We start from the raw sequence: 16,814 nt of genomic DNA on the forward strand, positions 1-16,814 counted from the left end.
CAGGACAAGCCCTAAAAGTTTGGAAATTTCTTTGACCTTCAGTACTATGCTAAGTCAATATTTGTTTATAACTTCTGTTCGGATTGTTCGATTATTACCAAAATTTGACAGAATTTAAGTTAAAGGACGTTAAATATAAAAATTTAAAGAACTTGAAAACATGCTAAGTCGACTTAGCATACTATTATTTGGAGGCGTCGATATACAGTTGATGTAAAAAAGACTATGCGCAATGGTGCATTTGAGGTGACGCCCCATATAGCAGTAGTGATCGTTGACTGCATTTGCATTGATCATTGATGGTCATTATTCTGTTTCCAGCTGACTTGGTTTCCCTAAAATGTTGGTCATGCAAAGTTTGCATTTATCATATCCGCATAATATAGAATTGGTTGATTAGTGTGAACATTTTGTTTTGGCGTTTACTGTATATGAACACTTACAATATTTCTTTTATTTGTACAAACTAACATTTTACGCTCACACAATAACAACAATAACATTTTCTTTAATTTTAACTCGTCGTTTGTTCATCTTATTTCATTTACAGGAATGTTTGCTGGTAAAAGCGGCAGTGGCAAAGCTACGAAAACAACAACATCAAATTGTGGCAGTGAAGTTGATAACAAACATGATGAAGACGAGGAAAAGTCTAGTACGGATTTGACACGACAACAGCAAACAGTAACAACAGTGGCGGCGGCAGGTAAAGAAGAGGCACGCGTCCAACAAAACGATCAAGACGATAATGATGAGTCAATATCATCATCGAATGGCGGTACTACTATGACAACGTCGGCTAGACAATCGTTGGCTTTTACAATTGACAATTTCAACGATAAGGAATGTGATGCTGCCGTACAAGCAGCCAAATACAAAAGTATGATGGAACGTTTTCAAAATCGACATCGTCGTGGTGCATCCATGTCAAAATTGGAGAATGATGAGTCAGCGGGTAAAGCTCAAACACCTACTCGGCTAACAAGCTCCCAGTCTTCAACACCGCTAACAAACACCAGATCATCTGCCCGTAGCTCGATGACAAGTGAAGAAAATAATGCAAATTCATTGGATTCAGACGCGTCGACAACACAAAAGGTAAATATTTGCAAACTAATTTGTTTATGGAATGGACTGTTGTCGCGAAAAGGTGTGTATCCCAAACAAGTTGATGAGTAATGATGTGTGTTGGGGGCATATATATGTTTATCTTTTAATTATGAGGTTAAGCGCAAAACCGGAGAATAGAGGATTATATTATCCGAAAACAAATTTGATGAGCAATGATGTGTGTTGGGGGCATACACATGTGTATCTTTTAATTATGAGATTATGCGCTAAACCGGAGAATAGAGGATTTTATTATCCAAAAACAATTTGTTTCTTCTGTTTGTTTTCATGGTGTTCCGTTGTATGCAAATTCGCTTTATTTTCATAACTGGTTTTTGGGTAAACAGGTTAATGAAAAGAATAACGCCCAAGGAGTAATTAAATGCAAAAATAGCAACTTTCTACTATGTCCATTAGATTTTGGTCAGTATTAGATGAAATCATCTTTCGAAGATTTCCGATCTTTCCGAATTTGTTGAAAGTGCAAATATTTAAGTTCTTATTTTGAATTTGAGACGTTTAGTGCAATTTTATTAAATGAGCTACTCCAAAGAGGTCTGCCCAAATCGTTGTTGTCCCATTCGTTCTATAAGAATACATATTGGAAAAATTATATACTGTTCGGTAATAGATACGAATCTTCATAGTCTTCTTGGAAGACTGTGACTTAGTCGTTTTTGGAATTACCTTTTGCAGTGCGTGTGGGACTAGTCAACCATCACAGGTTGAGACGAGGTACCATCTTTACATCCATCTTTGAGGTTGTTGAGATAGCCGATGGCTTTGAAACTAATTCGTACTGCCACCTGTACGCTACGGTGTTAAAATGTGGTGGCTACTTCCGTTTGGAGTGTCAGGTTATTTTATGGCCTGCCCCCTTACCATACCAACCACCGGAAAATGATAAAGCCACACCAGTAACATTGGCTCCCAAATTGGGTATTTGTGGTTATTTGTCACTATCAGATATAGGCTCTCCCTCGCCACTAAGTCTCCATTTGATTATACCAAAAATCGAACGGGAGAAACCAAGCCGTCGATCATCTGATAAATCGGGAAGTGCAAGTAAATTATCCACCGATAAAAGTCCAAAGCTTGATGTGAATAATGTAAATTATGAATATGAAAAATTGGAACAAGATATAAGAGATTTCTACACCAAAGAGGTTAAGGACGGAGATGAGGGCTCTGGCCAGGCACCAGAAGAAGCGGAAAAGCGATGTGTGTCCTGTTACATGGGGCCCTCAAGGTAGAAAATTTGGCTGCCTTGGTACTACTCAATCCAGAGTAGTATTCATATGCTGATAGTAAAAAGAAATATTTTATATTTTACCACTTGGGAGCAATGTCATACCTTGGCTTACAAATGTTGGGCTTTGCTGAAGAGGCTGGTGAAACAGCATCATTTCCCGTTAAGGCTGATAAACGTTCCTATTCACAAAGTTGTGTGGTGTGGATAAATCGTGTTAGTTTACAATCCGATGTCCAGAAAGTTTTACGCCATTCCAAAAAGATGTCAGAAAAAACTCAACATTTTTAAAAAGAACTGAATCGCATACGTCGAGCTGCACTCCCGATTGGTTTCATAGAACTGTTGGAGGCAATGGCCACTCTATTCGATAAGAAGGCAATAAATTTAACAGCTCTTAATGCCAATCCAGAATGTATGGTACAACTTAAGCATGCCTCATTGGAGTTAAGGAAACCATCCAATCGTGATTTAAAGGTTTCCATAGTTCCTGTGCCTGTTCAAACTGTTAATCCCACAGCTCAAGGCTGCTCAACAAAGTTGAAAGATTGTTCAAATGTCGAGGAATATGTGAATGAGATAATCAGCTCGGGGCACAAATTAAGTGCTGTTGGACTTAACATAGATGAAGAGTTTATCGGATCAATGTTATTTGCTGGATTACCGGATGAGTATAAACCTATGATTATGGGGATTCAAAGCTAGGGTATAAAAATAACAGGTGACGCTATAAAGCTAAAAATACTGCAAGATGTGAAGAATGAAGCAACTAAAATGGCTCTAGCTGGCAAACATGGGAAAGGACCAAAGTGTTATAATTGCAATCAATATGGCCATATAGCCGCCAAATCCCCCAACAAATCATCCAAGAAAATATTCACAAAGAAAGATGGTGGGAATTCTGCGATGAGAGCGTTTACGGCGCCACAGCCCACATGCGTTCAAGTAAGAAATTTTTCAGTGATCGATATGAAGAAAAAATTCTTTGATAATCATATCAAATAATTCTACAATGCGTGTCGATGGAGTTGGAAATGTCGACATGGTTTCATTGGTGGGACACTCCAAGAATAATTTTAAAGATGTTCTGCACACTCCGGATTTGTATATTAATCTACTGTCTGTTTCAAAATTGTATTTGATGCAAAAGGCTGCAGATTTATCAACAATTGCGGCAATTTCATTGTTATGGGAGATTTTGTTAAATGAATGTTTCGCATGGATTTTTCAAGTAACAAAGCAATGGTTTCTCAAGGTAAGATTGAAGAAGGCAATTTGTGGCACAAGCGAATCGGTCATGTAAAGAATGAAACACTGAAGAAAATGGCATTAGGAGCTGTCATTGCCATTAGCAGCTGTACATTGAGAGATAAGTAAAGAAAATTGTATTCCTTGCTTGAAAGGGAAAATATCAAGAAAACCATTCAACGATACAGGAACTAGCGTCAACCGCACATTAGATTTAATTCATACTGATTTCTGTGGTCCAATGGATACAGATTCCCTTAGCGGTTCCCGATATATATTAACTTTTATAGATGATTACACGCGAAACGTTTTTATATATTATATGAAACGGATGTTTGAAGTTGCTGAAATGTGCGTCGAATTCAAAAAATTTGTCAGGAAGACAGATTAAAACCTTAAGAAGCGACAATGGAGCTGAATACTGTAATGAAAGAATGACACGCAATTTTTTTGAATACGGTATTTATCACCAAACTACGGTACCATATTTGCCTCAGCAAAATGGCATATCTGAAAGAATGAACAGGCCCATTATAGAAAAAACTAGGTGTCTTTTAATTCATTCGTGCTTGCCCAAGAAGTTTTGGGCTGAAGCAGCAAACACTGCAGTTCTTTTAATTAACTTAACACCGACGAAAATGCTCAATGAGATTTCTCCGGAAGAAGCATTTTCAGGTAAGAAGCCCTGTTTAACGTATCTCAGAGTGTTTGGATGTAGAGCCGTGATTCACATCCCTCAGCAAAAACTTAAGAAATTGAATGCAAAGGGAAAATAAGTTATTGTGGCTATTTGTGGCAATTCCACAAAGACGTATCGTTCCTTTGATCCCCGTAGAAACAGCGTTGAATTAAGTAGACATGCCAAGTTTTGGGGGAAATAGCATCTAATGGTTCTAATAATTTGTAATCCGAAACAACTAAAATGATTCGAATTACAAATGGAATAATTCGAATTACAAATGGAATAATTCGAATTTCAAATGGAATAATTCGAATTTCAAATAAAATAATTCAAATTACAAATGGAATAATTAGAATTACAAATGGAATAATTCGAATTAGAAATAGAATAATTCGAATTACAAATAGAATAATTCGAATTACAAATGGAATAGTTCAAATTACAAATGGAATAATTCGAATTACAAGTTAAATAATTCGAATTACAAATGAAATTCTTGAATTACAAATGAAATGTTACAAGTTACAACTAAAATTTTTCGAATTACATCTGAAAAAGGTGTAGAGAGGGGTCCAACGATGCAACTCCTAGCCTATCATGCGGGTTTGAATAGCATTCACAGTGTTAATTATAAGGTGATTCGCTAAAAAATCTCACTCGCAAAAAGCTTTTAAAGTTTTCATATATGAGCCTTTTTGAAACATATAACTCAAAACAAGCTTTAAAGCCACACGACATAACCAAAATGACATAAGCTTTTGTTTTTCCCCAATTGCATCGCCATATCATCACATACATATACATATATCATCTTATATCATATATAACTTTATTACATATATATCAACTGAAGGTGATTTGTTCGTGATCTTTTTCAATATTTAAATGTAATAAATATATAAAAAAAGTAATTTTAGTTATTAATAGGCAAAACGTCATTCATTGATGCAACAGGAAATATTTTTTTGAGAAAAAAACATTACATTTAAAAAAAATTAAAGTGGCTTGTGCGTGACCTTTTTTTTAATAATTAAATTGAATGAACGTTATTTTTCGCATTAATAGGCAAAAGTTCATTCATTTTCGCTACAGGAAATCGTTTTTGAGAAAAAAGGTCAAAATGTCATAACCTTAGTGTCCATAGCTTTCCCCTCTTCAGTCAATCATAAATTATCCTAAATTTTGTCCGAGATGCTATCTTCTTTGAAACTATGGGAAACTTTCTACTCGATGAGGTTGAGGATCACGCTGACCTGTCTGTTTACGCCGTCATTTAAATTGAGTTACAGGCTGTATTTGTTTGGGAATCGTTGCCTTGTTTATATTTGTAATAGCCAGGGAGAGTGAGGTTACTTGAGGAAGTGAAAACTGAGGATGCCATCCATACTTACAACAGTCGAAAGTTTATTTTCACGTTTTTCTTTGGCCTCTTTAGTAAAATTATGAGATGTTTTGTGGAGGGACTAAGGTCAACCGTGGCATATCCTCCTTACCACGGCAGGTAGTTTGAAAATATGTCTGTTACTCGTTGAGGCGCCCACGTAACTTAACACCCCTGGGTTAGGGGATCTCCTTTTAGATAAGAGATCACTAGGTGGATAACCTTTGGGCGTTCACAATTTTCTTAATTCATGACAATGAATGCATTTGAAGTTAGCTTTAAAACAGCTTAAATCGAAAGGTACAGTTATATAGATGCTATGTCATAACTTGAACCGATATAACCCATGCTGTATCCAATGCTCTCTATATACTCGTATGTATGCTACATTTATGCAAATTTTTGACAACTTATCTCCATTAGGAAGAGGATTTCGAATGAATTAGTGATTCCGATCACTGTGCGCCATTCGATATTTCAAAAAATAGCGTCAAATTGTTTTCAATTCCCACGAGTCATCTGGACGCTTCCAGGTGTCTTTGAAACCATTTGGCAATTCAGCAATTAAAAATCACTTTTCTCTAATTAAAAATTGTAAGAAAAGAGATTTTCAAATTCAATAAATCATAAACTACTTTCTACAAATCTATTATTATGCGAATTAACAAATCTAGACCAATGAAACAATTTTCTAATTCGATTTCTTATGTGTATATTACAGGTTAAATTGCGTGTGCGTGATCGCAGCACATCGCGTGTACGCGATGCCTCAAAGCGCCACAGTTGGTCGCCACGTTCAAGCACAAATGAAAATGGTCTCCAAACTCCTCAATCACAGGCTTCATCAACAGCAACAACTGCAACAGCTACTTCAACCAATTCAACAGCACTTCCACGTAAAACAACAACAACGAGAACTGCAAATAAACCGGCCCCAATACAAGTTCCCAAAGGTGCTGCCAATCTTGTAGCCAATCGTACACAATTTACACCAAGATCTACTGCCATGCAATTGGCTTTGAAGCAAATTGATTTTATGTGTCCACAACCGCCACTGGCTGACTTCAAACATCTGAATACTGATGCCGATGATGTCAGTGAAGCAGGCACGTACACTCTGGATGGTGATAATTATACCGAAGAACAAAAGGATATTATGAACATAGATAAATATGGCCAAGCTACACTTCCAACTAGCACAAGTACACCTAAATGCCGTCCTAAAGAACTTGATGCCGTTACTCCTACACCAAAACAACGACAAAGCATCGAATCGAAAAGGTCCAATAATGTATTGGAGGTTAACTATTATCATGAATCGGAAGGTCCAGAACAAATGACAAAGGCTCGAACGAGTACAGCACCATCGGATCTAATAATGGGTTCACACCAATCAGCCGGTGCCTATTTGGAGAAGATCAAATCGAGGGTGTTGCGCAACATGAATGCCACCAAACAAATTGTTGATACCAAACAGGAAATACTAAAGCCAAAGTTGTCGAATGATGATGAAGACAGCGAAGTTGATACGGGATGTTTTACAAGTGTAACAACCAGTGGCGTTCTGGCCAAGCAAAGAACTCTTGATGCCCATCCAAAACTTTCGAGGCACAGTGGTTTGTCAACATCACAAATTGATAGTTCCGAATATGTAAGTAATGAAACTAAGCTAAAAACTTCTGGAACGCCACCATCATTTGCCAGTGGATATACTGACCACCAAAAGGCTGAATACCGTCTCAATGTGTTTACCAATCAGAAGGAAGCATCGCAAAAGTTTGCTGCTACAAGAAATCTTATCGAAACTCCACCGGAGACTCCAACCGGTCCACATCCCAGTTCCAAGTTAAGTGAAGTTGCTGTTCTACAGACGGCTCAGACTAAGCATGATTGGATACAAGAATGGGCTCGTAACGCCAGAGCGAGAAGTTTGGCCAATGATAGGCATAGCACTGGAGCGAGACAATCCAACAATGATATGTTAATGACACGTTCCTACACATGCGCCGACACAGGTAATGATTCGCTTACAGATGACAGTCTTTATAGTGCGAATTGTAAACAACTGAATGCCAAACTGAATCGCACATTGGCAGATCGTTATCGTTTATCCGGTGGCAATGGTGATTGTGATTATGCCAGTGATCCTTCTCTGGCAAGTTCTTGTACAAAGCCACCCAAAAGTCCCACAAAGATTCCATCGCCTCTTCATACACTGGGCAGGGCTCGCAGTGCTAGTCGCACCAGGGCATCATTGCAAAATGTTATGCCTCCCGATGAAGAAGATTATTTGCAGCAAACCGCTACAGCCATAAACAATTTGCAACAGAGTTTGTCTCGCAAGAATTCACTGAAGTCACCCTCACATTCAGCATCACCTCGTGCCCACTCGGCACGATCACATTTCATGTATTCACCCGAAGGTACTGGAGTCGAGTGTAGTCCCCAGCATAGTTTGAACTCACAGCGACAGCAACGCCAAGCCACACAAAACTTGATGACGAGCAGTATTAACGAGCAACAGTTGCAGTTGTTGACCAGCGGAGAATATCTTCTACGGCAGATGCGTATGCGAAAGAATTCCTTTGATGGTAACTTGAATGGTTCACCGCATCGAAGGGTATTGCAAGGTGGGGCACCTCCTCAGATCCAATCACCTACTACTCCCACTGGTGGGGCTAACGATGAATCATTATCGCCATTAAGAAGATCCAGTTCTTTCTCTGCTCGGGTGGCTGCCACTCAAAGAGCTGGCCGACCCAACTTTCAGAACTTATACACTCCTCCAGCGGCTCGTCATAGTTATGGTCTCAGTCCAGCACCACCTCAACAAACTTCAATTCAGCCAGGGAATCCTATCAAGAAATCGGCCAGTAGCAACAATTTCGGTCAAGCCTATAGTGATTACGATGACAACTTACAGTATTACATTAACGACGAAGATGATATGGGTGAGGAATACTATTCTAGTGGTGGGGAAGATAATGTAGAACAAGAACCGGAGTATTATGAAGATGCAGAACCTGAAAACAGCGTTCCCCTCTCGAATACCAGATACAATAAGGCTTTGTTAATGCGTATTGAGCGCAGCAAACAAAAAGTGGCCGGCAAACCTCAATCAGCTCCTCCAACCAAAGCGTCAATGTTATTGGCCGGTGGTGGTGCCATGGCATGTCCAAATACTCCCGAACTGCCACGAAGAAATGCCAAGAGCGCAACAACACGATCCAGTGTGGCCTCACAACGTCAGTCCATGCCACGAGATACTAGTCTAAGTCGCCTAGCACAACAGGTGCCCAACTCATTGGCCTCAGCCAAGAAACAACTATTACAAACAGCTGCCAATGTATCGTCATCCACTGCTACAACACAACGTTCCACATCTAGTCAAAGGGCCACGCCACGCTATTTAGATATTTCGAAATACAAACCCGCCCAAAGTAATCAATTCTTACGTAAAAATGATGCCAAAAGTACTCTTAAGCCACAAACCAATTCGAATGAAATTATGAAACGTAGTCCCAGCAGTTCATCAATGGGTCTTTCGCGCACAGATCCCTCTCGTACCAGTAATCGTTCGGTACGTTCAGCCAGTTCCGCAATGACCAGCAGTGTTACCTCATTAGGTGGTAGTAATGCCAGAGCTTCATCAGCCGTTAGAAGAGACGCCTCAGGTATGTAATAAATTTGATATGAATTTGAGAATGGTTTGCTGACGTCATTTAATTTTAGTATCTAAACAAAAAGAAGCTGAAATGGCAATGTGGAAACGTAGATCCAAATATGATCCCATGAAAGCTGCTGCCGAAGATCGGCGCAAGAAGGAAGAAGCCAAACGTTTGGCCCAAGCCCAACAAATGGGTGTTGTTGATATGCCATCGGAGAGGTAAGATGTCTTGCATTTTTTTCACAGACTCATTCGTATTTGTTGATTGGTTTCATAGTCTGTGTCCATATATAGGATGTATAACTAGAACCATTTGCGATCTTAGCTATTTCCAAAAATACTAAATAATGGTTTTGGTTCTACTAACTGTAACTAAAAAAAGTACAAAACAAATTTAATGAAAATACAAATTGGTTTAATAAATGATTCTTGTCAAAAGGATAGTATAATTTATAACAGAAAACAATATACTTAACATCGATCTAGCAAGCAATTCAATTAAACTGTTATAAGTAAAATAGATTATGTTCTGTATTTATCATATACATACCACATTTTATTGGGTTTTATGGTATTTTTATACGTGTTTTTAAAATGGCTTAATAATGATTGATTTAAACAGATTTCTAGATTTAAAATTTGATTTTCAATCTAAATACAACTATTAGCTTAACAACCTATAGTAAATGAAAGACTCGTGACCTACAATTAATTTTTGTCGTCAAATCAGATAACATGATATCGACAAGATCATATTTACATCGATAATACATACATTTTAAATTATAAAATGTCAACAAAAGCAAATGTAAGTTGTTGTTCGTTTTGTTGCTTAATACGGCTTAGGCTCTAACTCTAGGTCTAGGACTCTGGCCGCTTCGATTGGTTGTAACTACAAATCTACTGGAGTTAGTTTGGCAAGTAGTTGAATAGGTGCTATGTGTATCGCATGTTGGGCAGATGTTTTACACGGCATCATTAATCCTTGCCCTATAGGAATTTATACGGCTACACCAAACTGAACGTAGTTGAGCCAAAAACTATTTTGGTTTGTCGTGGCAGCTGACGCCTTTCAACTTGGATAGATGTGTCTTGTAATCGGAGGACCACATTCACATGATTGTTGTTTCTGGCATCTGCGACTGCATCTGTGTGAATGTTATCCAAACCTGCTTAAAAGGCTTGCTGATCTTGGGGTTCGCTCTTATATCGTGATCATGAAGAGATGCCTGTATGGGGCAGTCCTATCAACCAAGGGGACCTCAAGGGCCTCTGATATGGGTGACAAAAGCGAAATCGGTCTGTACGAATCACCTTTGCTGGCATCCTTGTCTGGCTTTAAAAGCGGGACCACCCTGCACATTTTCCAGATTTCGGGAACTATGTGGGTGGCTAGTGACAAGTTGAGAACTTTAGGGGATACTCGACTCCCGGCTCATCCAGCTGTTTTAGCATTACGTACCATGTAGACACCATCAGGGCCTAACGTAATCCTACGGCAGCTGGTTCTTTCGTACCGTATTGACCCGAAACCATAGTATTACATAGTACATAGTATTTGGCCAGCGGCTGCCAACCCAGCATCAAATCTATGCTTCTACGTTGGTTACATGCTGCTACAACAACACTTTGGATGATTTAGCGTTCTTATTGGAATTCTAAACACCATCCTTTGTAAATTGTGGTGGTTCCATCCTCGGCAGGTAGAGATCTAATACGACGTAGTACTCTTTTCTTCGCCCTATACTCCCCGGGATGCTCGACAAACTGTCGACTGATATAACTATGCTCCTTCTTTCCAGGGTTCGAGAGTGACTAACCCGTTGCCTAAAATTCACAAATTCTGGCTCCAATGTTGCAACTCTTCAGAAGATTTAACCCCTGTTTCATTTATGCTCACCGACCAACCTGTTAACTTTCAGTGTCAGCTCATTGACTCTGGGGTCACTGGGTTTGGCACGATGAAGCTCATCACGCTCATTTGCTAGTCCCGTCGCCTCTGTCGGGAAGTTTGGTCTTACTTCGGGTATTCGACGAGTAGGTATATGGCGAGCGGCTGATGGAGACAATTGTGGGGATATAGTATGACCCAGGAGAAACGACAGGTTGCCAGGTGATGTCATTTGTCAGATAAGATGGATATATCTGTGTGGCGAGCGGCTGATGGAGACAATTGTGGGGATATAGTATGACCCAGGAGAAACGACAGGTTGCCAGGTGATGTCATTTGTCAGATAAGATGGATATATCTGGCGAACTGTGACACTTTAGTCTGGTAGAGGCGTCCTCATTGTCCGTGCAAAACGTAGAGCGATTAATCTGCTCAGTCCGCACTATACCCTCTGGTCGTTTCAGAGGACCGAATGCCAAACTCATTATGAGCATTAAAGTACCCAAGACCGGTTATGAGCTCCTTGCGCTCCAAAGCATCCCTAGATGCTTGATACCGAACTAGAATATCCAGGGGTGAGATATTCAATATATCATTCAATGCTGTATTTTTTTTGCTTCAGTAATGATAACTCCCACAGCTTGTTGCACAATAGCTAACCTGGACAGAGTCGAAGTATTACTTAGAGCATGCATAGATGCCCTGTGCAACCAGTGTATTACATGTGATCTGAAACCCCATGATCCTGAGGATCACAACATGCCTAAGTGTAAATCCCTTAAATTTAAACTTCTAGGAAATTAATAAAATGATAGTTTTCTTTTGAATCGTAGACCCAGAAGTCTCGGAAATGACAACTTCGACAATTCGTGCAAAATTTCAATTCCTTGCCTTGACAGTTGCACAATGCTAAATTTTATATATCGAATCGAATCGCATTTTTAAGAGACCAATTCAAATGGTTCCAAATTATGTGTATTGGCTTATAAGATTAGATTAATATATGCTGTGACAATAGACTGACAGGACAGAAGTGACACTGAGGTACAAAGATTGCCTTCCTGCCTTGAAAAATGTAAGTACTCTAAGTACTCATCCTAACAATGGGTGCAGATTTGCTCTTGTTAAACCTACCTCGACTTTCAAAAGTTTGAACGTCATGACAGATTGATAAAAGCTTTTGAAAAACTTTTACAAACGCAAATGATCATTAGAACTTGGTCAAACGCTTTTACAGTCTGCTTATGTACATATGTATGTCAAAACGAAAATGGATTTGAATGAAAGACCCCCAAACTTTACTTTTCGATATATTATTTCCTTTGCCTTTGCTTCAAAACTAAGAATAAAATTGGAAAAAAAAACAGGAAATTATCGACATACATAAATAAGCAGGCTGTTGTTATTCATTCATATTGAAATTGAACGCTATTAATAACTTGGGTTAAACTTTGTATATGTGTACTAGGTCTAAAAATAAAAAATCTTATTAAATTTCCTAAAAAATAATTTATAAATTATATTTCAATAGAAATACCATAAAATATACAGCCAGTTAATCCTTATATATAAATTCCAATATTGCCATATGTTTTAATATAACTTATTTTTTATTTTACTTAAATCTATTATATTACACATTTAGATTAACAATTCTTAAAATTAGACTGCGAGGGAAACGATGATTATTAAGAAAACATGTTATTAATTTTATTTCGTGGTAAATGTTTAACAATATTATTTTGATATTTAATTTTATTATACATATTACAATAAAGCCTCTAAACCTCCCCCAAATTTATACATAAATATGTTAAGCACCTCTATAAAACATAATAGAATTTCCATTATTTTTTTAATATTGTGCGCTAGATCGAAGACAGATTAAGTAGAGTTGTTTTTCCCTCCGAATTTTAATTTTTGTTCGTTTTCCTCTTTTTATTTTATGAAAATTGAAAATGTACAGTAACCTTTGAAATGTCTTTTTACTGTAATTATTTTTTTTATATGTTTTATATAATTTCTTTTTTCTTATTTTATTTTTATTCTATCTAAAAATATTATTTACACCAACCTGTGTTTTACCACACCACTGTCACCACGAACACAAACAAACCAACAAAAAATATTACACATTATAACTGTTTTATTTTGAAATATTTTTATTATTGTATTGTTGTCGTTGTTACATTTTTATAGACAATCGAGATCTCTTTATCGTCGAGGCCAATTATGACCAGGATTGCTTGTGACAGATCTCTAAACAGAACGCCTTAGATCTGTAACGAAATTAAGCACTATCCTTGAATAAACATAAAGAACAATGAGTTGTTATGGTTGTTGTTAATATTATGGACATCAACAACGATCACGATATTAAAAAATAAAACAAGAACTATAGAATTTATACTTACAACGAATAACGAAAAACATACATATTCCTCCCATTTACACATATACAGTTTAAATGATGAAATTAAATATAATAAAAAAAGAGAAACGAACTCTGCTTATCGAAACGGTGATTGTAACACTAAATGCATCCGATATTGAAGTAATAAATATCATCTACTTATTATGGTATACGGTTTAGTGTTTTACTAATTTACCACTAAATAATATGAAATGCAAATCATATTTATATATAACGTACATACATGCGTCTAACGTAGACAACGTGCAATTACAATATATAATAAATTTATATGATTTGTTAAAAAAAAAAAACAATGACGACGACGACGAATACGTTATAACGACATATATTTCTACTTGGCAGACAGTGTGTCTAATGTGCCTTTGCCAAGTTTCCACATCCTAAAATGACGACGTATCGAATATAAAAGTAACTATTAATATATTTTATTTCTTTTATTTTTCTATGTTTTGTTTCTGTTTTGTGATTTTGTTTGATTTCTGAATTTGAATGTTAATGGCATTTTGAAGAAACTTTAACCTTTTGTTAATGTTTCAATGACTATATTGTTCGATCTATAAGTTTCATTCATTTTCATTTTGTATAAAAATAGAGTTTTCATTTTATCGCCGCTTTATTAACAATTGCTCATTCAAATATAAACATCATATTATTAACGAAAAATAAATTGAAAATGATAATTCACTATTTAATAACAACAATAATTAGTAGATGTTAAAAATAGCGATATTACTACATTTGTATATATTCGCTTTATTGTGTTACAATTTTTTAAGAATTCAGTTGGTTTCTAATTAAAAAAAAAAGAGTTGTTAAATTTGTTAAAACTTCGTAGTACTCATGGTGCAAAAATGAAGGTGATACAAAAATACCAACTGATGTCTTCATTTGCTGTCAAAACATATTTTTAATCAAAAATAAATAACAAATATTCCTCTTTTATAAGGAATATCTTTGTACAACATCTATATTTAAGGTTCGCAAAGAATATTTTACCTTTTTCTTCTACCTTTTGTAGATATTTCGCTCAAAATTTTTTTACAGCAAATGAAGACTACGGCCTGAATTCGCCCGAATTCGCCTTTTGGATCACCTTATTAAATTCGCCTTGGTAGTAAATTGAAATATTGACTTTTCATGTTTATACAAACAGATATTACATAAATATTTGTATACAATATTACTTCTTATGTAAATGGAAAACATTGCGTTTATCATTACCTTAATGATTTAAGCCCATCCATCATCATAAATTAGTGATCTAAATAGTCTTTTTTCTAAAACATACATTTCGATAGACCAATAGGATATTGGTAGTTGTCGCGATTCTAGTTAGAATCTCATATATGTACGTTTTTCAACGGTTAGGTGTAGCCTTCTCCGCCTTTTAAACAGTATGAGTTGTTCTCATGACATAAACAAATTCCTTCCCAATTTTCCTTGTTTTTGTCTTAACACGCGGTCAGTCTTTTTCTTTTCCAATTCCCAAATCTCACAATTTGAAAAGGACTGTTTCTAGCTAGTTTTATATTAAAACAAGTTCGGCTTTCTAAGAACCATCCTGATGCCTTTTTTATTTGAACATAACGTTTAAATATGTCCCATTGTACTAGGTCTTTCCATGTACTATCCTTACACCTGTGATATCAGCCTTAGGCTAACGATGATATATATACACTTTGATATGACCAAAAATGTACCTCATCGAAATAATGGTTTTAGACCCAAGTAGGTTTTCTTAAAATCCAAGTTTAGATCTTTGGCAACACTTTGCGTTCCATGTCGATAAAACCAATACAACAATATACCGCTCTTACTCTCAACCCTACTTTTTAGGTACTTTTTTGTTATTCTCTTTAGCATTGTCTCTATTTGTGACTGAAAAACGAGATAGAAGTTAATTACCGAAATTATAAACATTTTAACTTTACCGATTTTTGTCGGTGACTCGAAAAATGAGTTACAGAATTCCACTACATGTCAAGTACCGGACATTTCCTTACCAACATATTTTGTTATTAATGTATTGTGATTGTACACAACTAAAAATTAAGGCATACTTTTAGGCTTTCTCAAAAGACACATTTAACAACTCTTAACAAATAAAGTAGATTTTGCGCGTTGAAATAATAATAAAGAGTTCGTTTTAAAGCACTTCATAAAAAGGCTCTCAGTGACACAAAGTTTTGAAAAGAAATCATTTGTTCATCATTTGGTATTAGTGACAACTTAATAACACAGCTTACAAGTGCTACTAAATTCGCTGCAAAGTATTGCAAAAGAAAAACTAATGATGAGCTCTACTAACACGACATCCAAATCACACTCTTACATACATACATATTAATATGGGAAAATGCCATCATAATGCCACTTAGCCACATAGTAAATTCATAATAACACCATAGCAAACACATTATTCCTTGACACTAGGACGCACCACAGCTCACAATTCCTTAATACTTAACCCCACACATTTGTTTATGTGCCTTGTTTCGTTTCTTAACATAGTATTAATTATTGAGAATGTATTGATGAAAAAACAAAAACTTAGAGCTGCTTATATGCTGCACCACAACGTCCAGCCTTATGTGATTGTAACTAATGTATTAAACATTATTTCTTTCTATTCTTCTTTTGATTTCTTTTCCAACAATTTATAGCGAAAGATCTTTGGAACAACAATGGTCGATTGAAGAATCTGGAGATTTTGATGAAGATGATTGTGTCTAAGCCCAAGGATACACAAGAAAGAATACATCCCACATACATCAGCAAACATAACAGAAATTCCTGCAATACATATTTTCGAATATGCTTAAAATTGGAAATGAAAATGCTAAGATAAAAAAACTTTATTTTTTGTATAGATTAAGAAACCAGAGAATGAAACAAACATACAACGTGATATAGCTTACCTAAAACAATGAATGAAAATGAAATGAAAAACAAACGTTCCATCATGATGGATTGATCGATCGATCGCAACGTTTGTTCATAACAAAAATCTGATGAAAATTTTGTAAGATTAAATTATATGCAAATAACTAGCGTAGCATATATACAAAATATATTGTTAAATGGAGGAAAGCACATTTGTCCTATTCTACTGTTAGTAACAAAATAGATACATAAAATTATATTTGATA

General features: G+C 36.3%; 1 protein-coding gene across 13 annotated transcripts in view; it reads left to right on the forward strand.

Annotated features, from left to right (window-relative positions):
* The window catches only part of LOC141402391 (uncharacterized), a 48,854-nt gene extending 32,265 nt beyond the window's left edge, over positions 1 to 16,589 (forward strand). For 7 of the 13 annotated variants that reach the window (XM_073983504.1, XM_073983513.1, XM_073983507.1 and 4 more), the window contains 4 exons: positions 551 to 1,098; positions 6,392 to 9,344; positions 9,403 to 9,556; positions 13,428 to 13,809. In XM_073983504.1, coding sequence (XP_073839605.1) covers positions 551 to 1,098; positions 6,392 to 9,344; positions 9,403 to 9,556; positions 13,428 to 13,464 — 3,692 coding nt within the window. In that variant the 3' untranslated portion in view covers positions 13,465 to 13,809. Of the gene's footprint in view, positions 1 to 550; positions 1,099 to 6,391; positions 9,345 to 9,402; positions 9,557 to 13,427; positions 13,810 to 16,328 lie in introns of those variants that run through there. The other 6 variants (XM_073983499.1, XM_073983510.1, XM_073983503.1 and 3 more) reach the window with 1 other exon arrangement.
* The last annotated feature ends 225 nt before the right edge of the window (positions 16,590 to 16,814 follow it).

Source organism: Musca autumnalis, unplaced genomic scaffold (genome assembly GCF_047663935.1).
Source record: "Musca autumnalis isolate F117 unplaced genomic scaffold, ASM4766393v1 scaffold_4, whole genome shotgun sequence".
NCBI classification, from domain to species: domain Eukaryota; kingdom Metazoa; phylum Arthropoda; class Insecta; order Diptera; family Muscidae; genus Musca; species Musca autumnalis.